We start from the raw sequence: 26,955 nt of genomic DNA, 5'->3' as shown, positions 1-26,955 counted from the left end.
TATTGTGAAAAAGGAGTTAGCCTATATTTTGGTCTGTTCTCACCCAAAACCGATTAGAAAACATGTATTAAAACTCTGTCTTATAGATTACTTTTATGCTTCCTTTATGTGTTTTTTGCAGAACACAAACAAATATTTTTAGAAAAATACAAGTAGGTACTTGTAGGTACAAGGCAAGTAAATGGTGACCAAAATTTTAAAGCTCAAAAAAACACAAGAAGGCAGCATAAAAATAATCCATAAGACTCCAGTCTTTTAATCCATGTCTTCTAAAGCAATCCAACTTGACTTAATTTGTGTGTGTGTGTGTGTGTGTGTGTGAACAGACCAAAATATGACTCCTTTTTCAGTCATATGCAGGGCTGTAGCTAGTGGGGTGAAAGTTGGTAATGATTCTAGGGGCCCAAAGGTACAGAGGGCCCCACAACAAATTCTAAACTGTATTTTTTTTAACAGGAAGGGGCCCAGATTACCTTGCTATGGCCCTGTCATATGGATCACTTTTATGTTGCTTTTGTGTGCTTTTTGGAGTTTCAAAGTTTTGGCCACAATATATACTTGCATTGTTTACCTACAGAGCTAAAATATTCTTCTAAAAATCTTCGTTTGTGTTGTGCAGAAGAAAGAAGGTCACATTTTGAATGGCATGAGAGTGAGTAAATGATGAGAGAATTTTAATTTTTGGGTGAACTATCCCTTTAAGGCATGACCTTCCGTATAGCTGCTTTAAAGCGCTATACAAATTACTTGACTTAAATTGCTTAATGGTCTTGTTTTAAAGTATGCCTACTTATAAGGCACAATGTCTTTCTTCCAGTCAGTACTGTCAATTCAGGATATTCCAGTAAAATTTACGTCAATTAATAATTTTGTTTTTTTCTTCAGAGAATTGGGCGAATTGAGAATGTCTGTAAAGAGTCTGGCAGAGACTGCGCTCAATGCAGATGACTGCGCTGGACCACTCTTGTCTTCAACTGTGGGAAAATAAAGTTTTCTCATAAGCTCATTTTATTTCCAAAATGGCGGAGTACGATCTGACTACCAAGATCGCGCATTTTTTAGACCGACATTTGGTGTTTCCGCTGCTGGAATTCCTTTCTGTCAAAGAGGTAAGGTATAAATCAAGAATATACACTCAATACATCGCTGTTTAGTGATATTTAATTGATTCCTAGGCGCTAAATGAGCAGAGCCACGTGTACCCGGATAGCGCGCAGATCTGGATAAAGATTCGGGTTTCTGATCTGATATTTAACCAGAAATTTCATACTTATAATAGCGATTATATCCACAATTTCCTGGTAGACCAGTTGGATTTCATTTAAGACTATATTAGTGTTTAGTATCCCTTACCGTAGATCTGATCTGTCTTTGTGATTACACACTAACAAAAAATAGCATGGTATTACCATGGTTTTTTGGGACATGTATTGGGATAATACCGTGGTATTCTTTGACGTATTATGTAAATACCCTATAAATTGCAATCATTCTGTACGATTGTGTATTTATCCCAAGTACCATGGTAGTGCCAGCTGTTACAATCACTGTACCATGGTACTATCGCAGTATTTGGAAATGATACATGCATGTCCATTTAAAGCTAGGCTATATTGTGCATAATTTCTTTATTAAAGAAATATTCCGAGTTCAACACAAGTTAAGCTCAATTGACAGCATTTGTGGCATAATGTTGATTACCCCAAAAATTTATTCAGACTCATTCCATATTTTCTTAAAAAAAAAAAAAAAAAAAAATCGAGGTTCCAGTGAGGCACTTACAATGGAAATGAATGGGTCCAATTTTCTAAGGTGGAAATACTCTGTTTTTCAAAAGTATAAACACAAGAAATAAATAATATGAGTCTTAACGTGATTTTAGTATGATAAAATCACTTTCAAACCTTTTCTGTGGTTTATAGTCAATTTTACAACTTTGTTTCCATGACGATGCAATGTCAACAAACCCTAAAATGACGATTTAAACAAAGTTGCAGCTCAAATAATATACAAGTTTTAAAAGAAGAATGAATTTAAGTGCTTTTATAAAATTATAAGCTTCACTTTTCTGTTTAAACCCTCCAAAAATTGCCACATTTCACTTTTATTGTCCCCATTCACTTCCACTGTAAGTGCCTCATTGTAACCTGGATTTTTGCTTCTTTTTTTTTTTTTTTTTTTTTTTTTTAAAGAAAAGGAGGAATGATTAAAAATAAATTTTTATGGTAATCAACACTATGCCACAAATACTGTCGATTGAGCTTAACTTTGACTGAACCCGGAACATTCCTATGAATAAATTAAGAATAATGAAAGGCCCTTTGAAAATTAGTCAGCAGGATTTCAACACAGACATTATCTCATTCTTTTGTTATTTAATCCTTAAGAAACTTTAGATCTTATGGCTTCTAGACTTTGATTTGTGATGTATTCAGCTTTGCTTTCCTGTATTAAATAAACCTGATATAGTCTTGTTAAATCCCCTGCTTACTGACCACTGTTTCAGATCTTCAATGAGAAAGAACTTCTTCAAGGGAAGCTGGATCTTCTCAGTGACACAAACATGGTGGACTTCGCCATGGACGTATATAAGAACCTTTATCCCGACAAAGAAATTCCACATTGTAAGTGTTTCCTTTCATGCCTACACTACACCGTTTTCAATTAAATAGGGTTTTTCATGTCACTTAAGCCTAGTTTACACCTGGCATTAACATCCATTTCAGGTGATTTGATCACAAGTGGACAGCACTAAATATCTTCATGTTGTTCCAAACCTCTATGTCTTTCTTCCATGGAACACAAAAGGAGATGTTAGGCAGAATGTCAGGGACTGCAACACTGTCAACATTTTTACATTTCTCAAATAATTACAGAAGTTTAATTTTTTGGTGGTGAACTATCCTTTTAATAGAATATAAATGAAACTAGTACCCGAGTCCCTCAAACAGCACGTAAATAACTCCACACACTTTCTATATTTCTATACTGTATACATGTTACAAATATCAACATTCATGCTATTAATATTTTCAGTTCTAACCTGAGCTGTGACATGAAAGGCAGCAAACAGGGAAAAGTCAATTCACTCCTAAAAAAAAAAAAATCAGTCACTGGCAAAACCTCTACTGAAATATCATATACGAATATATAATGAAATATTTATGTGTATATGGAAAAAAGTATTGTGTCGCAGAAAGGACACAGCTACTTTTGAATGGCCACCAGTGGAGAGAATTTGGTGTAGTTTGGCCATCTACATTAGGAGCTACATGTAACTGGCCCATGCGAACTAGCCAGACCTTGACTATATAGAGAATAAGTTGCATTATTATTAGGACTGTCTATCGATTACAATTTTTAATCAAATTAATGACATGATATGCCGATAAATTATTCAATGTAATCGCATATATAAATATGTGCTGAGAAAGCCCCTAAAATAACAACAATTCAATATATAATGATTAAATGATGAATAATAGTTATATTTAAATAATTATAAATGTAATATATATTATAAATGTAATAATTCAGATAATTAAAATGCATGAATTTTTGTGGCAGACAAGCATTGATAAGACAATACAAAAAGTGGCTTTAGAAGGTAATGTATTGTTAATTGTCATATTATTGAACATTAGGCTACCATTGGTCTACATGTAGAAATCTAGATCGCTGCATTCGGTATTGCGCACCGTCCAGCTGTATTTGAACACAAGAACGCATCCTCATCTTGTGCTGTTGCTGGTGTCAAGCAAGTCTGAATTTGGTTTGTTCTCTGACACAGCTGCACATTGCCTATACAGCTGGAGGTGGTACTTCAAGCTTGAATATCCCCGATGGTAAGAATATTCCATATTACCGTCCGGGGTCATGATGAATTGCATTAAATCTTTTAACATGTTATTTAATATTAATTAATCGCACTGAATTAATGCATTAAATCAACAGCCCTAGTTATTGTATACAGTGCCTATAGAAAGTCATCATACCTAATCAAAATCCTTATAATTTGTCACATTACGTCCTGGAAATTTAAATAAATTCAGTCTTAGCTTTTCCAGCTGTATTTACACAGTATAACCTTCCACATCAAAGTGAAAATAACATGTACAAAAATTCTGAACAACTATTAAAAATGAATTTGTAAAATACCTGGTTTAGATAAGTGATCACCCCCCTAACGTTACGCAGGCTGCGGGACAGCTTTTCCCTCAGGCCATCAGACTGAACTGCTAACAACACCATACCCTAGGACCTTAACACTAAATTCACTGGATTTCACTGGACTGTGTGTGTGTGTGTGTGTGTGTGTGTGTGTGTATATATATACACAGTACTGTGCAAAAGTTTTAGGCACTTGTGAAAAATGTTGCATAGTGAGGATGTCTTCAAAAATAATGAAATAAATAGCAAACATAAAAAAGCTAAATCAATATTTGGTGTGACCACCTTTGCCTTTAAAACAGCAACAATCCTCCTAGGTACACCTGGATAAATTTTTTCTTGGTTGTTGGTAGATAGGATGTTCCAAGCTTCTTGGAGAATTTGCCACAGTTCTTCTATCTGTTTAGGTTGTCTCAGTTGCTTCTGTCTCTTTATGTAATCTCAGTCTGACACGATGTTCAGTGGGGGGCTTTGTGGGGGCCATGACATCTGTTGCAGGGCTCCCTGTTCTTCTATTCTAATCTTTTCTATTTGCAAAAGTAATGTTTGTGAGTCTAACATTTATATTTCCTATTGACACACTAAAGCTGAAGATATAAATAACCATCTTATGAGACTTTTGCACAGTACTGTGTGTGTGTGTGTATATATATATATATATATCACATCTATTATTATTAATATCTACCCCTTCACGCACATCTGAGAATTATTGGCAACACAGTAGTATATGCCACACATCACTGCACGTTATGTATACTATGTATACTGTACTTAATTCAATTCGGTGCAATTGCCTCTAACTGTCCAGTTTGTATATATTATGTCATGTGTATTGTGTAACATGCAACTGTGTAAACATCTTTGTATTGTTATTCTGTATAGTGTTATATTGTTATTCTGTATATTGCTAATTATCATTCTGTATATTGTTATTCTGTACACTGTTGTATAGTTATTCTTTACATTGTAATATTGTTATTCTGTACATTGTTATTCTGTTGAGTGTACTTATTGTATTTACATGTATGGCTGCAATGTCTGGACCATGCACAAGCTTTTCACACATGTGTAATGGTGTAGGGACAATAAAAAATAATTCAGTGAGTTGAGTTGAGTGTCCACTGACGCGGAAGAAATCCACTCACTGTCGCGCTCAACGCTACAATGCTCCCGCTTGGGGCATAGTACAGCAAGTTTGTATTGTCTACGAATGTCTTCTCAATGGCATACTATACATACTACTCTTACTGCTTCTACCATATCGATCTATGGTAAAAATAGTAAGAGTGGTATGGTAGTATGCAGCTTTGAACTTGACCTGTGATGCTTTCAGAACGCAGTAAAAATAATAATTGTTTTCAGTACACAGTCAATATAATAATCATATATGTGCGCGTTTACAGACAGAAAGATGCCAACTTAATTTCCACATGCCAAAAGTATGTAAACTGTTGATTTATTTCAGTTTTTGTTTACCCAGCTACAGTATTGCCAAAATTAATGTGTGCAATATTAATTTGAAGTCTGTTAAAAGACAAAAATGTGATTTAAACACTCAATCCAGCAGAAAGTCTATCATTATTGTCAGGTGTTGAAGCTAGCATGACAGACGACACTGCTTTCATCTCACAGAGGTTTGCTGGCACCTGGCGTTTTTTGTTCCTCATTTGCATAAAGCAGAGGAATTTGAATTTTTTTCAACACCCTCAACTGCCCTCAACTCTTTCTTCGCACCGTTGTCATTCTCACAATGCACCTCATGAGCGTGGCGTTCAACTTCCATAGGAATTAATTAAAAATGCTCGCTCACCTTCGCTCAACTCCACCCAGAACATACCATAAAGCATGGTGGTGGCAACATTATGTTGTGAGGGTGTTTCTCTTCAGCGAGGACTGGGCAATTGGTCTGGATTGAAAGGAAAATGGATGATGCCATGTACTACCAAATTCTTGAGGAAAATCTGTGGCCCTCTGTTCGACGACTAAAGATTGGCAGGTGGGTAACCTTTCAGCATGAAAATGACCCTAAACGCACCGCCAAAAAAACAAAGCAGTGGCTAAAGGATAGGAAGGTCAAAGTCCTTGAGTTGCCAAGTCATAGCCCTGACCTAAATCCAATAGAAAACCTGTGGATGGAATTGAAGAGAGCAGTCCATTGCCGTTCACCCTGCAATTTGACTGAACTCGAACAATTCTACAAGGAAGAATGGACAAATATTCCCCGATCTAGGTGTGGGAAGCTAGTAGAGACATCCGAGCAGACTGATGACTGTCATTAAAGCAAAAGGTAGCTCTACAAAGTATTATGTAATTCCAAGGGTATGATCACTTTTCAAATCTTGTTGTCCTAGTTTTTCATCTTTTATACATTTTTGGAACTGTTCTTATTTTCGTTACATGAATGTTGTAAGGCTTTGATTTCAGGCTTTAAGACAAAAAAAGTGACTATTTCAAAGGGGTATGATGATTTTCTAAAGGCACTCTACCCTAAATGCAGTTATGTAACACCTTCAAGGACATCCATGAAAAATAGTGTTCATTACATGAAATAATTTCTCTCCATCTCTTTCTGTAGCCCTAAGGGAGAAGAGAACCACAGTAGTGGCCCAGCTGAAGCAGCTGCAGTCAGAGACTGAGCCCATCGTCAAGATGTTTGAAGATCCAGAGACTCAGAGACAGATGCAGTCCACCAGGTCTGCTGTCCAGATCTCACTTCACTGCTTTTAGATTTATTGTTTCTGTTGTAAAGTGCAGCTGCCTTTGTGTAGTTTGTTTAATGGATGTAAAATCATGAAATCACTTCTATCATGCTCTTCTTTCTTATTAGAGATGGGAGAATGCTGTTTGAATATTTAGCAGAAAAACATAGTGTAAGTTTTGCAAATCCCATTTTATAATTATGTATTTCCTAAAGATGAGGTGTGTAATTTCTGCGACACTGTGGCGTCACCAAAGAGAATTGCAAAAATAATGACTTTTCAAACAGGTTTCCGTCAAATTACATTTTATAATTGTTGAATGTCATATTTTAACATTTCATAATATCTGTGTATTCTGACCCCTTAGTTTCGTCAGGAATATTTGGACACACTTTACCGTTACGCCAAGTTCCAATACGAGTGTGGCAACTACTCGGGGGCTGCTGAGTATCTCTACTTCTTCCGCGTGCTAGTAAGTGTTGTTTTTCATATAGCGAAAGCCCTAGTCTGTTATTCATTTCTTTAGAAGTTAATGTGATTTGTAAAGTGTGAAATAGACTCTGAAATTACGGCCTCAGGCAATGTTGTAGGAAAAAAAAAAAAAACATAGTGAAGATTAGAAGCAAATTAATTGGACCTGTACTTTCTTTGGTGGTTTAACAGCTTTTGTTTTTCGTAATTTCCCTGAACGTACAACCAGTAACAGTTGCAGTCAAATAGCTTCCAGTGTTTAGAAAGGTTTCACAAACATACATTAGAGAAGAATTTTAAATGTTGCTTAGCTTATACCGGACGTACAAGGACGTGTTAGGTGAAATTTTCAATATTAGGTTAGACTTAAAGTTGCACTTTAAGTTATTTAGATTTTTTTTCCAGGCATGATGTGACAAGTAATTTTTCTGTCTACACTGAAACCGAAATGCCTCTGTGATGTGTCAAAATCACAGCTAGTCAAAACATATTCAGTATTAATATACAGCTATATTGTGTGGAATTTTCGTCCAATGAAATGTAATTGTGGGCGGGGCTCCCCACCGCAATGCAGCAGAAATTAACCAAGCAAACGAATGAATTTCTTGTCAGTTATCGCAATCTAGGCTGGTTAGGACAAAAACTCAGATTAACATGGAAGAGATTAATTACTTGGCATTAAATATATAGTATTAATTTGTATTGCTTGTTAAATATAGATATTTAATTGTTTTTTTCATGTCTCAGGTTCCCTCCACGGACAGGAACGCTCTGAGCTCTCTCTGGGGGAAACTGGCCTCTGAGATCCTCATGCAGAACTGGGAAGCAGCCATGGAAGACCTGACCCGCTTACGAGAGACCATCGACAACAATGTAAGTCTGTCTAGCATCCTTTAAGCCTCTGTCTCACCTGTATAATAGATGCTTTGTGGCCATATTTCATCATCTGGAGAAATCCAATATCCTACACACTGGTAATTTGCTTTATTAGCTATGTTCCTTGAGGCTCAGATGTGTACCATAAGACATTAGATCACCTATACACACAAAATTGACCAGGATGACATTTACATTGCATTAATGTAACTTAGCATTTTTATTTGCGATGTGGTTGAAGATGGATGCTCCCGGTTTTATTGGTCTTGTTGCTTTGCATGGCCTGTAATGTAACGTCAACGGTGGGACATAAGTGTAACTGAAAAATCAAGAAGTGTTGACATTTTTATAATTAAATTATGTTTTTTCATTCCCTTCACGGTTCAGTCAGTGAGTTCCCCTCTTCAGTCTCTTCAGCAAAGGACGTGGCTCATTCACTGGTCTTTGTTTGTATTCTTCAACCACCCTAAAGGCAGAGACAACATCATCGAGCTGTTTCTCTATCAGCCCCAGTGAGTACCACTACAGAAATATGCCCCCCTGACTGTACACAGTTAAGCCTGTTGCAATTTTTACATGATCAGTTTGTATATTATGATTATAAGATAATCACAATTATTATTATCACTTTAAATTCTAATCACATTTTGCCATTAAAATTAAGGGAATTTTAAGTAAATTTAGCATGAAATGTACTTTTTTGTCTAAATTCACAGTGTTACACAGCGCTATTTGTGTTTTTCACTTACGGTGTAAGTTTAATACACAAGCATCTTAAAAAGTAATTTGTTCACATTTACCTTTATAAAATCATAATAATCATCAAATAAAATCATAGCATACAATTAAATGCTAAATAAAGGCTTGTGGGTTTAATCAGACTGCCTTAATCGATGAAAGTGAAGAATTCAGGGCAGAAATATTACTATTGCATAATAATGTTTTAATATATGGTAACGCTTTAAGGTTTAATTTGTTAACATTAGTTATGCTAATGTGTTAGGTATCATGAACTAACAATTAAGAATATATTTTTACAGCATTTATAGTTTAGTCAATAAGAATTAAATTGTTCATGCTAATTCATGTTAGTTCATAGTGAATTAACTAATGTTAACATATACAACTTTTGATTAAAAAAAAAAAAAATTTATTAGTATATGTTCAAATGAACATTTACCAAGATTAATAAATGCTGTAAAAGTATTGTTCATTGTTAGTTCATGTTAACTAATGTTGTTGTTAACGAATGGAACCTTATTGTAAAGTGTTACCGTTTCTTCAAAATATTAATAATAATTAATATAATAGTATTATATTACTTGAATAGTATTTAGGTTGGCTGGGTTCCAAAAACAACAGTGTGAATGAAAGCTTGACCAAAAATAAATATTTTTAATATAACATATGGCAAATTTGCCTTTATTGTAAGATTATTAAATTTTTAAATGTGAATTAATGACTTGTTTGTGTAAGGTTTTTGGTTATTAAGCTTACACTGTAAGTGACATTGTTAATCACAATTATGTGTGTGATAGTTAATCATCAGCCACAATTTCAGAATTATAACAGCCTTTTTAAACATATACTCAGCTATAACAAGCATTTTCAAATTGCTCATTAAAAAGTAGAGGTGTTACAAACCACATTTGCTTAACATTTTTGTTCTGCTGCATTCTCACTTGCCAAAGGGACTTGCAACAAAATGAAGGCTGTGCTTTGTGACGATTACTTCATTGGGTAGCTAAGGAACACTCAGTGTTAACAAGGGATTTACTCCTGAAAGCGTTACGTTTTTTAGGGGCAACAGTGCATGTTTGCGTGACCATATAACAAGCTGAACTCAGCCTGAGCACTTTGAAGATGACACACACACTGTGTTGAGTGTTTGAAAGATATTTGTAATGTAATATTTAAACAGGACCGATAAAAGCAGACTTGTATTATTAGACTTGTGTATTAAATGTACTATGATAGTTCATCTCATGGTTTGGAATGTAATCAGGCTGGATATCGATATAGTGTTATTGATTGAGATATTTTTTTTACATTTCTATTCAAATTGATAGTATCTTTTCAGTTCCTGATTCAGTAATTGGACTGATTACTGGGAAATAATGCAAAAACAGCACTTGCTGCACGCAAAATAACCATACACCACAATTAGTGTAGTACAATTCACGAACAAATGATTCTTTTAATGAATTGCTCACGAAGATGCTAGAAGTTACTACTGACACAAGTTATCCGTGTAAGTCAGTCCAGAATTGTTCGATCAATCCGTCATAGCAGTAACCGCAAGTCATTAAAACAGGAATTGTTTTGTCTATTTGGGTTGATGAAACTTAAAATTAGCATCATACTATCATAACTGACTGGTCGTTCATATGACAAATTAAAAATGCATATTCGTGGCAAAATAGTTTATTTCTTTTGTAATAAATTGCATTTTAAATGAATAAAACATTAAACTGTGATTTAGAACACAGCAATATGCTACCAAAATAGTATTCTTAATGTTTTTTTAAATATCTTTAAATGAGGACAGGGAGCTCCCCACTGCGAAAACAGAATTCTGTTGAAAACGTTAGTAGTGCTGTATTGTGTAATTGATGTTGTGTTGTTGTTTTCTTCAGGTACCTGAACGCAATTCAGACCATGTGTCCCCACATTCTACGCTACCTAACTACGGCAGTTATCACCAACAAGGACGTGAGAAAACGACGGCAAGTCCTCAAAGATTTGGTCAAGGTCATCCAACAGGTACTTGACAGCACGGCAATGATCACGTTAGGGATGTGCAAAACAGCATCATTTTCAAAATGGAGTTTTCAGTGGGTTGTCTGAACAACGAGTTGGTATTGAGGATATCTTGTATGAGACACCAATAGTTTATACCTGTATGTGGACACTAATCTGACTTTTTTTTATTTATTTTTATTTTTTTTACCCGTATACGCACAGGAATTTGATGGTTTTTACCCAATATATGAACACCAAATAGGTGATGGTGTGTTTTTTTTGTTTTTTTGTTTTGTTTTTTTTTACCTTTAAATGTACACCAATGAAACAGACTTTTTATTTCAGTATGTGGACACGAATTGGATGTTTTGTTTTACCCATACATGGACATCAGGGTGGTACCATCCTGATCATGTGCACACATACACTTGTACCATGCCTTCCACTGGCTGAAGCAGATACTTACAAGCAACATATTTTAGGTGTTCGAATAATTAGATGATTGAAGAAAATGACAATTATCAACTTATAGCATATTTAATTAAAAAAGCTAACCTGTTCAACATTAAATTAATTAAATACAACATAACAGCTAATGTGTTCATTTATAGTTAACAAACAGCAAACTTGATTAACCTCTTAAACCGATAATAAGATCATCTCTGATCTCAGGTATGTTGGTGGGTATGGTGGGAAGGGATGATGTGTTGAGACCAGTCGGCCATTGTTTTACAGCTTGGATTGGACTGATCGCTTGGATTTACAGGTCTTGATTTACCATGCGCACAACTGAAACAGTGCTGGATCTTATTACTTGTTACTTATTCCATGTAATTATGTTTCTGGTTTATTGTGGCAATCACAAATGTAAGTAGTTCTTAGGTTCAGTAAAACCCTCAGATCACTTGTTTGGAGAGTTTTTTTGGACTTGATCAAAAAGGCTACCTTGGTTCCAAATGCCATAACTTGCTTTGAGATAACAATAAAAAAATTTGCCCAGATATAGTTGACATGATTGTAGTCATCATGTCAAGCATGAATAATTAACAAAATGAATAAATAAACTGCATCATTTTCTCAGCAGTGCTGTAACATAAGAGCCTCCAAACATGAGATGTACATGTCACTGAAATAAGGCCTTGAAACACAGAATAGATTTTGTAGACTCTAGTTTTCACTCATAAAATTAACTTTTGTGGGACACTTTTTGTGTTAGGCCGTATCGGATCACGCTCTTCTTCTGAGGTAAATTCACAGCGTGGTGTCTTCCAAAAATGATAATAAGCTCAAACGGGAAAGACTGTACCTCCTGTTGGTTTCATATGAATTACACAATAAGAGAATATTAGTTTTCAATTTAAATTGGTTAATTTAAGTAGAATTCAAGCTTTCTATAGACATATTTCTTATGTCTGCGAGGCAAGTATACGCTGAGTTTCGGTTCATTTTCGTGACGCGTTCCAGACAGAAGTTCACGAGACCGAGACGGCAGAAAGCGCATCCTGTATGATTTCTTTATTTTACAAAACCACAAAATTTTGCTGTTATTGTGAGTGTACACAAATAAAAGTAAACCCTTTATAGTTTCGAATGATGTCTTACTCTTATCTGTATGACCAAAAATGACAGAGTATTTCTTCTGCTGTTATCAAGGTCAGGTGATCGCGCCGGCGCCTCCGGTGACCACAGAGGATTGACTATATTATGTTATCAATATAAAAAAATAACTCAAACAGGAGCATTTCAAATATTGAATTTTGGGGGCATTTCCGACCCTGCACGACGCTATTTTGAGCCAACGTCTGATTAGCTTGCTTGTTGTTAAGCTTAATGGAGGGCTGTTGCCTAAGTTCTGCTGGCTCTATGGACATTTTTTTTATAGTGGTTTTATTTCACAGCAGTGGCAAACAATGTCGAAGTTTAGGGCAAACATTATCCTTACCTGGCTGTCACAAATGAAGGCTGGTCTGGTAGGCTTCGATATTGCTCCTCAGGAGTTAACTATGTGGAGGCTGTGACAGAGAATGTCAAAGAGAGGGAGGGGCTCATGTGGTCTCACAGATTTACAACTTAAATGCAGATGTCGGGCACATGTTTAATTGAGAATTGATGAGACAAATTTAAATAAAAAATAAAATATTACATAAAAAAATAAGAAATGACTTGCAAAAAGGGCACTTATCTAGTGAAAGAGTGCGGGTGCTTGGACACCACTTGGGGTCTGTCTGTGCATGTGACTGCCTGCCTGAGTTTCATCGACAGTCGGAGGCGGCAAGAAATTTGACGGCAGCTGCCTCATAATTCTCTATGCAGGAAAAACCCTGCTGATAGAGGATTATATAGAGGCAACTATAACTGACCCAAATTTGGGTTCTATGTACAAATTTTCTTTATACTGCTTGATCTGAAATGATGATTTTGGCCTCATTGGATTAGCCGGCAATGCTTGCTAACTGGCTAATTCTGCTGCTTAAGTGCTCAGCCCTGGTAATTGTTGCTTGCAGTTATATTTAAGTGTTGATTCCGTACTTGTGAATTAGTAGCACTTTTAAAATGCAGTCTAAAGGGAAGTGCTGCTTGGGCGATGCCAAGTTTTATACCCACAACCGTGTCACTTGCTGTCAAATTAATGTGAGATTAATGCTTCGCTCTGCTTTTCACTCTTTCAACAGGAGTCGTACACGTACAAGGATCCCATCACAGAGTTTGTGGAGTGCCTGTACGTTAACTTTGATTTCGACAGCGCGCAGAAAAAACTAAGGGAGTGTGAGTCGGTAAGGTTCACCACCCGCTGTGCACGTATGAGTGTGTACGTGCATATAACACAACCACCAAAGGTTTCATCCCTGTAACTCCCAATGTGAAAAACTGTGATTCTTGACAGGTTCACTCTGTTACATTGGATATATGACCAGTTTTTGAAATGTAATATTATTTTAAATACCAGGTATAATTATCAAGTCTATTAGGCATTAAAATGGGTTCAAAGTAATGCCTACAACTTCCCAGGCTGCTGTATTCACACCTCTGAGGAAGAACTAGTTACTGGGGGCATCAAATTCTTGGAGTTTTGTTTGAGACATTAAGGACATGTCCACACTAATCTGTTTAAGTTTGAAAACCCTGTATACGGTTATGAAGAGCGTTTTCAAAAATCTCTATTTTCAGTGGAGATAAACATTGGTGTGAACGTAGCAAAATCATATTAGTGTGGACATGGCCTTAGCAGCAAGTAAAGCACTCATTCTTAAGCACATCTGTATATTCAGCTCAGTTATATCCCATTTCAAATTTGCCTGCCCCTAAACGTCATGCAAACAATAAACTGTGGTTGGTTACTTGAAATGTCGATTAAGGTTGTGAAATAAAATAAATTAATGATAGATAAAAATGCACATTAAAATGCTAAAACTGTGCATTAGAATGTATGTGTGCCAAGCACTGAAAATGGCTTCAGACGTATCGCGTTCGTGTGCCAAAAAACTAGACACAGTGGAACGAATGTCGTGACGCATTTGACTAAAACTGTAGCCCAGTGGTCGAAAACATCCATCTAGCGCATGTTTACAATGAAAATCAATTGAACAGCGCTCCGTCTGACGTCTTGTTTGAATGGCTCCACTGTGCTCAGATACATGCTGTTACCACGATGAGGTATAATCGAATATGACTACTATTTAGGAAAGTTACTACCATACTGACCGGTATACCGTGCAACTCTGAAGTTAACAGAGAATGGTCTATCGAAGCATTTATTTTCTCATTTAACTTTTAACTTAAGATTATAGAATATGAAATGGCTAAATCTTTTGAATATTTTACATCTTTTTTTCATCATTTGAATGGGAATTGTTTTAATGTATTTTTTTATATTTCAAGGTGCTGGTGAACGATTTCTTCCTGGTGGCATGCTTGGAGGATTTCATCGAAAACGCACGGCTGTTCATCTTCGAGACATTCTGTCGGATCCATCAGTGCATCAGCATCAGGTAGCCCCACCTCCCTGGAGGTATCCTGATAGAGTAGCGTGTGCTAATCCTCTTAGTACTTTAAATAGAATGTAGCATGCTGTGAATTCACGGTGCTGCCAGGATCAATGGGAGTCCAGCCAAATCTGACAAAAGCTGAGAGACGGCACAATGGGGTGGATTTCACGAGAGAAAGCTTGAGGGATAGAAAGATGGATGCGAGTAAAAGAACAGCCCTGTTTGTTTACAATTTAAGCAGATGGTGGTATTCCGATGTTTAAGTTTCTTTTAAGGTGATTTTTTTATTCATGCCAGGATTGCTGTTGCATTGCACTCCACAGAATTAATATTAGCAAACTATAGTTTTGGCAAGTTGTTTAGGACATCTACTTTGTGCATGACACAAGTAATCTTTCCAACAATTGTTTACAGACAGATTGTTTCACTTTTAATTGATATATCACAGCTCCAGTGGGTCAGAAGTTTACATACACTAAGTTAACTGCACCATTAAGCAGCTTGTAAAATTCCTGAAAATGATGTCAAACCTTTAGGCAATTTGCCAGTTAGCTTCTGATAGGAGGTGTACTGAATGTGTACCTGTGGATGTATTTTAAGGCCTAGCTTTAAACTCAGTGCCTCTTTGCTTGACATCATGGGAAAATCAAAAGAAATTAGCCTAGACCTCAGAAAAAAATATTGTGGACCTCCACAAGTCTGGTTCATCCTTGGGAGCAATTTCCAAATGCCTGAAGGTACCACGTTGATCTGTTAAAAAAGACAATAGTACGCAAGTATAAACACCATGGGACCATGCAGCCATCATACTGCTCAGGATGGAGACACATTCTGCCTCCTAGAGATTAACTTAGTTTGGTGCGAAAAGTGCAAATCAATCCCAGAACAACAGCAAAGGACCTTGTGAAGATGCTGGAGGAATCAGGCAGACAAGTATCTATATCCACAGTAAAACGAGTCCTATATCAACATAACCTGAAAGGCTGCTCAGCAAGGAAGAAGCAAATGCTCCAAAACCACCATAAAAAAGCCAGACTACAGTTTGCAAGTGCACATAGGGACAAAGATCTTGGAGAAATTTCCTCTGGTCTGATGAAACAAAAATGTAACTTTTAGGCCAAAGAACACCATCCCAACCGTGAAGCATGGGGGTGGCAGCATAATTTTGTGGGGGTGCTTTGCTGCAGGAGGGACTGGTGCACTTCAAAAAATAGATGGCATCATGAGGAAGGAAAATTATTTGGATATATTGAAGCAACATCTCAAGACATCAGCCATGAAGTTAAAACTCGGTCGCAAATGGGTCTTCCAAATGGACAATGACCACAAGCATACCTCCAAAGTTGTGGCAAAATGGCTTAAGGACAACAAAGTCAAGGTATTGGAGTGGCCATTACAAAGCCCTGACCTCAGTATGATAGACAATTTGTGGGCAGAACTGAAAAAGCATGTGCAAGCAAAGAGGCCTACAAACCTGACTCCGTTACACCAGTTCTGTCTGGAGGAATAGGCCAAAATTCCAGCAACTTATTGTGAGAAGCTTGTGGAAGGCTACCCAAAACGTTTGACCCAAGTTAAACAATTTAAAGGCAATGCTACCAAATACTAACAAAGTGTATGTAAACTTCTGACCCACTGGGAATGTGATGAAAGAAATAAAAGCTGAAATCATTCTCTCTACTATTATTCTAATGTTTCACATTCTTTAAATAAAGTAGTGATCCTAACTGAACTAAGACAGGGAATGTTTTCTACGATTAAATGTCAGGAATTGTGAAAATTTAATGTATTTGGCTGAGGTGTATGTAAACTTCTTACTTCAACTGTATTTTCACACTTAGAAATGGTGTTGCATAAAATCTGTTAAGATTCTACATGCATCTAGGTGCCACCAGCTCGATGCTCGTATTTATCACACTGATTGAATTTTACTTGGACTGTTTGAACTCTTGTTTGAAGATAAGAGCTACAGCTTGTTGTTGACCCCAGGCAACCTCTGTTTTTTTGTCCCTCTCTCTCTCTGTCTCTCCCCTCATCCATTGCTCTTCCTGTCTCTGGATAGCATGTTGGCAGATAAGCTGAATATGACCCCCGAGGAGGCTGAGAGATGGATCGTAAACCTGATCCGCAATGCCAGACTGGACGCCAAAATCGACTCCAAACTGGTGAGAGAGCTCTGGGGTGTGGAACACATGTCAAAACACAAAGCCCATTAGTTTGATACGCACTGGACTTCCACTGTTGTCTTATGCCAGTAAAAGACTGATCTTTTTTATTTAGTGTCTAACAAAGGTTTACAGACCAAATTCTTTATTTTTTTTTTTGGAAGGGATGCACAATATTTTGGCAGCCATATTGGTAAAAGCTATTATTAGCTTATTATCGTTATCAGTATTATTAGTTTTTGCCTTTTTTTCTTTTTTTTTTTTTTTTTTTTTTAAGATATTGGCATCTGATTAGGCCAATATATGAAGCAGATAATATCAGGGCTTATTATTTCCAGTTCAAACTGCATGCTTTTTTTTCTGTTACAGGTTTCAAAAATACTAAAGCATCACTTTATCTTTTCCAGTGTATATTATGTTTTTATGCTTGATTTTACTTTTGCTTGTAAAATTCTATATTAGACTATGCTATATAGTATACACTCATTGAGCACTTTATTAGGAACACCTGTACATAGGGCTGCACGATTTGGACAAAAAGTCATATTGCGATTATTTCGAAAAATATTGCGATTACGATTTGAACTGCGATTTATGATAGACAAAAAAAAAAAAAAGGTAATGTTTTTCACATACCAAAAGGCTACTGGGGTTTTCACACTTGAGTCCTCTTAAAAAGAACCAAACTGAGACCTTTTTTTTTTTTTCTATCAAACAGATAAATATATATTAACAGTGAAACAAAGAAAAAACATATTCAAGTCTTCTTTATATTCAAATTGTACCCATCCACTGTGTACCAGTTTTTGTCCATTTTGTGATAGGGTCACAGCCCATTAATTATCATCATTAGTTTTTGAAACCCAGTCAACTTTAATATTATGGATGCTCCATGCAGGATTTTAACATCCGATACTAGGGGTGTGACGAGATCTCGTGATATTAAACGTGACGATATTTCTCGTCGAGGTGAAAAGCTGTCTCACGATATCAGCATGACGGAGTGTGAGGGTGAAATTAGCATAGAAGATGACCCCGCCACTTTTAAATTGTTTGTGTGGCAGCATTTTGGGTACCCGGTGGAAACAATAAATGGCGACAGACTGACAGACAAGACACGAACAATATGTAAGCACTGTAAGAAAATAGTGCCGTACACCACGGCTAACACAAGCACTATGCAAAGACACTTACCGAACCACCACAGCTCTCAACTAAAATCAACCAAGTCTGAAGAGACTCGTGAAATCATACAGGAGAGAAGCCAGTCAATAGAGTTTGTGGAAAAACCTTTTACAGTGCTTGTATATTGTGCTGTCTTTTACTGCATATGATAATTCATACTCAATGTAGAACTGAAGTGACATTCATTACAAGATGATTAGTTTTAGTAGATTAGTAGATTATTTTATTTCGATTAATTGTGCAGCCCTACCTGTACACCTACTTTATTCATACGATTATCTAATCAGCCAATCGTGTGGCAGCAGTGCATTGCATAAAATTATGCAGATATGGGTCAGGAGCTTCAGTTAATATTCACATCAACCATCAGAATGGGGAAAAAAAAATTTATCTCAGTGATTTCGACTGTGGCATGATTGTTGGTGCCAGATGGGCTGGTTTGAGTATTTCTGTAACTGCTGATCTCCTGGGATTTTCACACACAACAGTCTCTAGAGTTTACTCAGAATGGTGCCAAAAACAAAATATATCCAGTGAGTGGCAGTTCTGCAGACGAAAATGCATTGTTGATGAAACAGGTCAACAGAGAATGGCCAGACTTATTCGAGCTGACAGAAAGGCTACGGTAATTTATATAACCACTTTGTACAATTTAGGTGAGCAGAATAGCGTCTCAGAATGCACAACATATTGAACCTTGTGGTGGATGGGCTACAACAGCAGAAGACCACATTGGGCAGTCTATAAGGACCATAGTGTTCCTAATAAAGTTCTCCAGTGAGTGTAGATTTATAATATCAACAGTCATAAATTATCGGCTTTCAAGATCGGTCAAAATTTAAATACATTCCGTGCATCCATTCTTTTGGAATTGCTAATCTTGGATATTAAGTCTCATTTTCACTCTCAAATCTTCACTTTCAACTCTTAGATTCACAGGTGAGTAATGATGACTTGACTGTGAGTTTTTAAGGTTGAGGCTAATTGTAAGGCATTTGTGGCATTATTGCTAATTTTTATTGAAAACGTACAGCGTTTGCTACACAGAGATCAAATATTTATGTGTACAGTTTTTGGTTAAATTATGAGGTATAAAGTCTTAACATAATACATTTTAGCATTAACATTTAGAGTTAATGCTATCAAATAAAATATGGTCGTAACAGAGAAATGTTGGGTTTGCATTTCAGTAAAATAATAGAATTGGTTAAGGGTCTGAATACTATAGATGATATAAAACCAAGATGATGTTGAACCACTTATTCTTCTAAAGCCTTCACATTTACATTGTTATACCTAAGCTATGTCCACACTAATACATGTATTTTTAAAAACTAGAGGTGTCAAAATTAACAGGTTAATGCATGTGATTAGTTTAAAATGTTTAACGCTTCAATTTTTCTTAATCGTAATTAACGCACTTTCCAATTTTCACATTAGATTCTGACATTTTATTCAGCACCATGTGAGTTCTAAACACTGGTTGGTATTGGGTGGAACCTTTGCGTTGTGTCCAGGGATGACACACCAGAAACAAGCACACGTGTAGCAATTCCATGTCAATGAAAGTAATGGAGAAAGGATCTCTTACGTACTTTGCGTCCTTTGCAAGTGAGGATTTTACCACAGAAGCACGTCAAATCTAAACTATCACGAACAAGCCAAACACGAGATATGGCAATCTTGAGGGAACTTTGTACCCGTTGCCTTGAGCTTTTGAAGCATCAGCTAATGATTACTGGATAATTCGGATGAAGTATCATTACGTAGGCAGTGCCAGAGCTAAAAGCAGAACAAGATGTGGATCGTTTTCAGAATAGCATACAATCATAGTAATCTTACTATTTCTATTAGATATGACAGAAGCAGCAAAAGTAGTATTGGTAGTATGTAGGGGTGTAACAGTTCACGATACTGAACTTACGGTTCGATTCATTTCACGATTATTTAAACTAAGCCTGAATCAAGAAAAGCTAAGATTGAAAGTTTTTTATTATTAGTATTACTTTCAAGTCATATGCAAAAAATTTTTTTGATTTTTTTATGTTGCTAAAAGTACTGTTCTTAAAAGTGCTAAATGATCCATCAGAGATGTACTGGGACTAAAAACAGCTCAGAACAGGGCAATGGTGACACCAAATGGAAATATTAGCTAATAATTCTGCTTACTGAAAATAAGGAATTATGTTAGATGTATATGCTGCTTACACACTTGAAATATTTTAAAGTAAAATAGGATTTTTCTAAAATAGTATTGTCTCTGATTACATCTAAATAATATATTCAAAAATATATATTTAATGGAAGTGCATGCTTATCCAATTAAATAATACTAATGATGAAATCAAATTATACATGCTATTTGACATTAGGATTATATTCCCCCATAGCATTAATATACATAATATTCAGCAGTATATATGGTAGATTAATATGGCACTCTCATTATACCTCTGTAAACTTTAATTTTCTCTCGCGCTGTCAGAGCAGATCAGTCTCGCGCTTAAAACGGACATTCGATCCCTCGCGCTGAAAAGGTGCGTCTCTCTCCCACTGCTGGTTTCACATTCAGTCTAACTCATCATACAACACCTGTTAGTGTGCATTCGTACTTTAGAGCTCCTTGTGTCCAATGAAGCGACTTCCATTTGTATGCCGATGTTACGTAGGCGTAGGACGTTGCCTGTATTGGATAGAACAAATGCTAAAATAAAAAATAAAAAAAGTGCGATCTTCACGATGCACATCGTCACAGTTTTGAACCGTGATGCATTGTGCCGTGATAAACCGTTACACCCCTAGTAGTACGCCATTCCGGACACAGCCATTGTCTGCAGCGCTTTTCATGTGAAGTTCAAAGCGGCGCTTGACACCCTGACGCTAATCATGTGAATTCTATATCCAAAGTGGTTGGCCACAGCCTGCCGGCCAATTAATATTGTGGAGGATAAAGATTTAAGAGATTTAATGTGCATAGCAATGAATACTCAATCTATGGGGACTAGTTCTTTCAATTAGTCAGCCTCCCACTTGGGAAACGTTTAATGTTACTTGCATTGGTGCTGTTTTAGTTCATTTCTAACTTTAAAACTGTGGAAGACTTGGTTTGGAAAATGTTAATAAAGTGTTATTACATTTTATTTTCTTTCTTAAGAAGGAAGTAAATGCATTTTTGTAGGAAAAGACATTTATACAGTGCTCTCCATAAGTTTTGGGACAGTGAGACACTTCATCATTTTGGCTCTGTATGCCACCACAATGGATTTTAAATGAAGCAATGACTATATTGAAGTACAGACTGTCAGCTTTAATTTGAAGGGATTTACATTCGAATTGGGCGAACGGTTTAGGAATTACAGCACGTTTTATGCACAGAACACCCCCTCCCCCCATTTTCAGGGGCTCACAAGTAATAGGACAAACTAACATAATCATAAATAAAATTATTATTCTTAATACTTGGTTGAAAATCCATTGCAGTGAATGACTGTCTGAAGTCTGGAACCCATGGACATCACCAAATTCTGTGTTTCCTCCCTAGTGATGCTTTGTCAGGCCTTTACTGCAGCTGTCTTAAGTTTGTGGGTCTTTGTGCTTGTCTTCAGCAAGTGAAATGCATGTTCAACTGGGTTGATGTCAGGTGACTGACTCAGCCATTGAAGAATATTCCACTTCTTAGCTTTGAAAAGCTCTTTGGTTGCTTTCAAAATATGTTTTGTGTCACTGTCCATCTGTTTAGTGTGAAGCGCCATCCTTTCAGGTTTGCAGCATTTGGCTGAATCTGAACAGATCGTATTCAGCCCTAAACACTTGCTGCTTCTGTTTTCACCAAGTCATCAACAAATACTAGTTACCCAGTTCCACTGGATGCCATATATACCCATGCCATAACACTGCCTCCACCATGTTTCACAGATGATGTGGTATGCATCAGTCATAAGCCATTCCTTCCCTTCTCCATACTCTTCATTTTATCTGTCCAAATAAAAGTGTTCTAGAACTTGGGAGGCTTTTTTTCTGGAAGTCTAGTCTGGCCTACCTATTCTTGAGGCTTACCAGTGGTTTGCACCTTGTGATAAACCCTCTGTATTTACTTTCATGAAGTCTTCTCTTGATTGTAGGTTTTGACAATGATACGCCTACATCCTGGAGAGTGTTCTTGACTTGATGTTGAAAAGTGGGTTTTCTTCACCAAGGATGGAATTTTGTGATCCTTCACCACAGTTGTCTTCCATGGTAGTCCAGGCCTTTAGGTGTTACTGAGCTCACCAGTGTGTTCCTTCTTTTTACGAATGGACCAAATTGTTGATTTGGACACTCCTTGGTTTCTGCCATCTCTCTGATAGATTTGTTTTGTTTTTTCAGACTAACTATGGCCAGCTTTACTTGCATTGATATGTCTTTGGACCTCGGAATGACGGTTTACGGCAACAGCTTCCAAATGCAAATTCTATATTTGAAATCAGCTCCAGACATTTTAAATGCTTAATTTAATGAAATAACCTGGAAACAGTCCACACCTGGCCACGAAACAGCTTCTCAGTTGATTGTCCTATTACTTTTGAGCACCTGATAATGGGGGTCTGTGTATAAAACATGCTGTAATTACTAAACCGTTCACCCAATTTGGATGTAAATTCCTTCAAATTAAAGCTGACAGTCAGCACTTCAAACATATAGTCATTGCTTAATTTCAAATCCATTGTGGTGGCATATAGAGCCAAAATTATGAAGTGTCTCACTGTCAAATACTTATAGAGGGCACTGTATATTGTCAAATTTCAGCACTTTCAAAATTATGCGATTAATCGCGATTACAAATTTTAATCGATTGACAGCACTATCGAAAACAACTTTATTTTGCTATGTTTATGCCTCTTATCTACATTAGAATGGCATTTTCTTTCACCCAAAACTGAGACTTTGGAAAACGCTTTCCATTACTGCATTCTTTGGAAAACTATGCCGTTAGGAAACTGAAAACAGAGTTTTCAAGTTAAAATGGATTAGTGTGGACGTAACCTTGGAGAAGTTCTTTTAGAATTCATACAGAAATTTCCTTTAAAAATGTATTCCAATTTTTTGGGTTGTATCTTATAATGTTCACTGACGTTTTTCTGCCCAGGGTCATGTGGTGATGGGTAACAACGCCGTGTCACCATATCAGCAGGTGATTGAGAAGACCAAGAGCTTGTCCTTCCGCAGTCAGATGCTGGCAATGAACATCGAGAAGAAAATCAGCCACAGCAACAGGAACGAGGTACCACAGGGTTCCCGCGGATACTTAAAAAGTCTTAAAATGTCTTAAATTCAGTTTTCTAAAATTTAAGGTCATAAAAAGTCTTAAGTATCTTAAATGATACAACAAAAGTCTTAATTATCATTTATAGAGGTCTTGCATTTGGGGGCGGAAAGACAGGAATCTTGATATGACCTAATGTGATTATCAAACTTCAAAAGATTATGATCTGATTAAATAAATGCATGCGCTGCATCCTTCTGAGTGAAAACGCGGCACTGTTGTATTTTCTTTAAGCACGCGGGTGCTTGTGAGTGTTTCCTGCTTTTGCAGAGTAGTTCACGCTCATTATGGCCATCTGTTTGAATGATCAGCTGGAAGCAGTGAAGCGCGCATATTTCAAAATAAGAGTACCCGGTGTATTCAGTTCAAGTTAAAATTTCCGTGCTGTGAATCAAATCTTTTTCTTCCTCCCCATCACAGGAAGGAACACTTAATATAGGCTACCAATTTTAAAAACTATTGACAGATTAATTGCCTTTCTTTCAACGCATTATAGTATCAGCAATATCCTATACTGGTCGACCTGTAATTTTTATTTATTTATATAATGGTACATACAATTTTAATGTGATATACTGTATATGTGGAAAACGTCTTGAGAATTTTTAACTTGCATATAGCCTACCCTGTTTTACTGATAAGCAATGTTAAGGCCATGTTGATTGTGTGCCCCTGCCTGTTAAATAAGAGTGTGTGATACATGATTTATTTTGAGATTGTGTGGGTTTGTTTTGGGATGGGGATACAGTATTCATTTTATTTGTTCAGGTCTTGTAAAAGGTCTTAAAAAGTCTTACATTTGATTTAAAAAAACTCTGCAGCAACCCTTTACCAGACTCGAGGCAAACAATACAACACATTCAGGGTGTTCGCTTGTCTGATGGAAGTAATGAGTTTTTCCTTCAACTGGGCCTCATTGGAATCAATTACTGTAATAAAAAGAGCATGCTGGGAAACTATTGTATTCAAGCGCTGAAGTGTTGGCCCCTTGAATGAAAAGTAGCCAACATTAGCTGGCCTAGAATTCCCCAAAATATCTTCCACACTCCAAATACAAATCCCTGACTCAACATAACGGCTGATTTTATGTCCGCAGAGTAATTCACACCATATATCTTCTGCTCTCCGGTACTTTGCTTGATATTTACTGTGGAGAGATTGTTTCAAAGATTTGATTCAAATGTGCTTTGGGCAATATTTTTTTTTTAAATCAGTTCTGTAGAAGAAATTTTGAGAAGTTCATTTTGGCTCTGTACATGCAGTATCTTCTGTTTCTCATGTCACTAATCTTTCTCTGTATTCTTTTCTAGACACCAAACTGGGCGGCTCAGGACACTGGCTTCTATTAGACCAGCAGCAAAAAAACAAAACGGTGGATCAACTGTTATACTCAACCAACCACACTATTTAACTAACTAACTTTTACCTAGGTATGTTTTATATTAGGATCATTTTACAAAGGACTGTTGCAGACATTTCCACAGCATGACAAGTGTTGCAGAGTTCTGGGGTATTTTAAAAGCTTACAGTAAGTTTTATGTATTCTGTATGAAGAAAGGCATTTACAAAGTGATTAAGTTATTGTGAATATTCCAGTTCTATGTAATCTCAAATAACATTTTCCCAAATGCAATTTATTATGAACATCATAACACCAAAATAAACGCTGAAAGTGTTACCACAGTTTTTCATGATCTTACAAAAAACTTTCCAAGAAGTTGAATTTCTGCGGTCCCAAACAGAATATGGTAAAAATAATGATGCACTTCTAATGCCCCTTCCACCTGTCCCCTGCTCTACAGCTTATTACAAGTAGTTCCTCCCTACTAGAATACTGTAGTAATATTTTGAAAGTCCAACAGTTTTTACACTCTTTGGGGAAGTCAACTTGTGAATTGCTTACAGTTGTCTTTTAAACAACACGCTTGAATTTCTCATCTGATGTTGTGGACACTAGATGGCAGCAGTGACTTAATTTTCCACCTATGTCAGGTCACTCAACCATAGACATTCACAAGCCAGTTATTACCAACTGCCTGGCTGAAGACTTTGTTAGACTTTGTAATGTGTTTACAAGCTGCAACTGAAACCTAGGAATGTTGGCAAGCTGTGTTTGATTTTGGGAGCTACCAGGTAATTTTGGGCCAGAGGATTTTAAAACAGTGTGTTGTCAGAGTGAACCAAGATGGAAAGATCATTTGGTTGTGACTCATTAATGACCAGCTTCCTCAAAATGACATTTCAGTTTTTTCCTTTGGTTATTTTTGAATTTCAAACTCAGTCCCACATGAAAGTTCCGGTAAAAAGTGTTTGTAAAGAACTGTTCGGTACACTGAATTTACTGAATGATCATTTCCTGGAGACTAATTCGTTTGGTAAACTCGCCAAACTAATGTCTACAATGCATCCTCCTGTCTGTTAAAATCGAATTCAGTTTTAATCTGAAAGAAGAGTAACAAGAAACTATTTTGAATAAAATTGGAACATTGTCATTTTCATAATGAAAAATGCAGTGTCTCCAAAAAGTGTTTGTGCTAATATTTCGTTAAAATAAATGCCTCTTGGTTTATATTTTGTTGTATAATGCAAATACATTTATACATTTCTAAGTGTAGCTTAAGTGTCCAAATAATTTTTGTGGCCATTGTACAGTGAGAAACAAAATAGATTGGGGTTTACCTAAAAAAATAAAAACCCTGAGAAACAATTTCCACACAGAAATTTCAAGTAAATTTAACAGACCATATTTGTAAGTAAAGGCTATACACAACTCTTGGTGGCTTTAATTAGAAACTCTCAAGTAAATTTTACACACTCTTTATTTGTACATTTTACTTAAGCAACGTCGCATTGAATTAAAGCATGCTTTTTAAAGTGTACAAGCATTTTAAAGTTTTTTTATAATCTTTTTATTGTATTTAATCATGTACCACATGACAAACAGTAGCCTACCACATGGAAGCTTAAAGAGATGGTTCCCCCAAAATGAAAATTCTCTCATTTACTCACCCTAATGACATCCCAGATGTGTATGACTTTCTTCTCCTGAACACAAACAAAGATTTTTAGAAGAATATCTCAGAATAAAGACAGATTTAACAACTGGAGTCGTATGGATTACTTTCATTGCGCCTTTCTGCTTTTTGGAGCTTGAAAGGTCTGGCCACCATTCACTTGCATTGTATGAGCCTACAGAGTTTAGAAGAAATATTCTTCTAAAAATCTTCATTTGTGTTCTGCAGAAGACAGAAAGTCAGATACCTCTGGGATGGCATGAGGGTGAGTAAATGAGAGCATTTTCATTTTTGGGTGAACTATCGCTTACATGTTTGCTGTGTAGTCAATAAGACAACATC

At 36.4% G+C, this 26,955-nt stretch overlaps 1 protein-coding gene across 1 annotated transcript; it reads left to right on the top strand.

The window, feature by feature from the left end:
• Nucleotides 1–967: 967 nt before the first annotated feature.
• Nucleotides 968–26,481, top strand: LOC127425676 (eukaryotic translation initiation factor 3 subunit E-B). The gene is made up of 13 exons (XM_051671880.1): nt 968–1,109; nt 2,507–2,624; nt 6,749–6,866; nt 7,001–7,043; nt 7,240–7,344; nt 8,091–8,216; nt 8,607–8,731; nt 10,856–10,982; nt 13,634–13,735; nt 14,841–14,950; nt 17,010–17,112; nt 23,423–23,557; nt 24,910–26,481. Exons 1-13 carry the CDS (start codon nt 1,020–1,022, stop codon nt 24,946–24,948), a joined length of 1,341 nt encoding a protein of 446 aa, XP_051527840.1. The 5' UTR covers nt 968–1,019; the 3' UTR covers nt 24,949–26,481.
• Nucleotides 26,482–26,955: the final 474 nt, after the last annotated feature.

Source organism: Myxocyprinus asiaticus, chromosome 34, assembly GCF_019703515.2.
Source record: "Myxocyprinus asiaticus isolate MX2 ecotype Aquarium Trade chromosome 34, UBuf_Myxa_2, whole genome shotgun sequence".
NCBI classification, from domain to species: domain Eukaryota; kingdom Metazoa; phylum Chordata; class Actinopteri; order Cypriniformes; family Catostomidae; genus Myxocyprinus; species Myxocyprinus asiaticus.
Note: the sequence above shows the minus strand (reverse complement) of the source record. Positions and strands in the feature narration are given on the sequence as shown.

Coding starts and splice junctions, on each gene's coding strand:
- LOC127425676 (XM_051671880.1), top strand. CDS start 1,020: ATGGCGGAGTACGATCTGACTACCAAGATCGCGCATTTTTTAGACCGA. Junction 7,044..7,239: donor ATTTAGCAGAAAAACATAGT/GTAAGTTTTGCA, acceptor CTGACCCCTTAG/TTTCGTCAGGAATATTTGGA. Junction 8,732..10,855: donor CTGTTTCTCTATCAGCCCCA/GTGAGTACCACT, acceptor TGTTTTCTTCAG/GTACCTGAACGCAATTCAGA.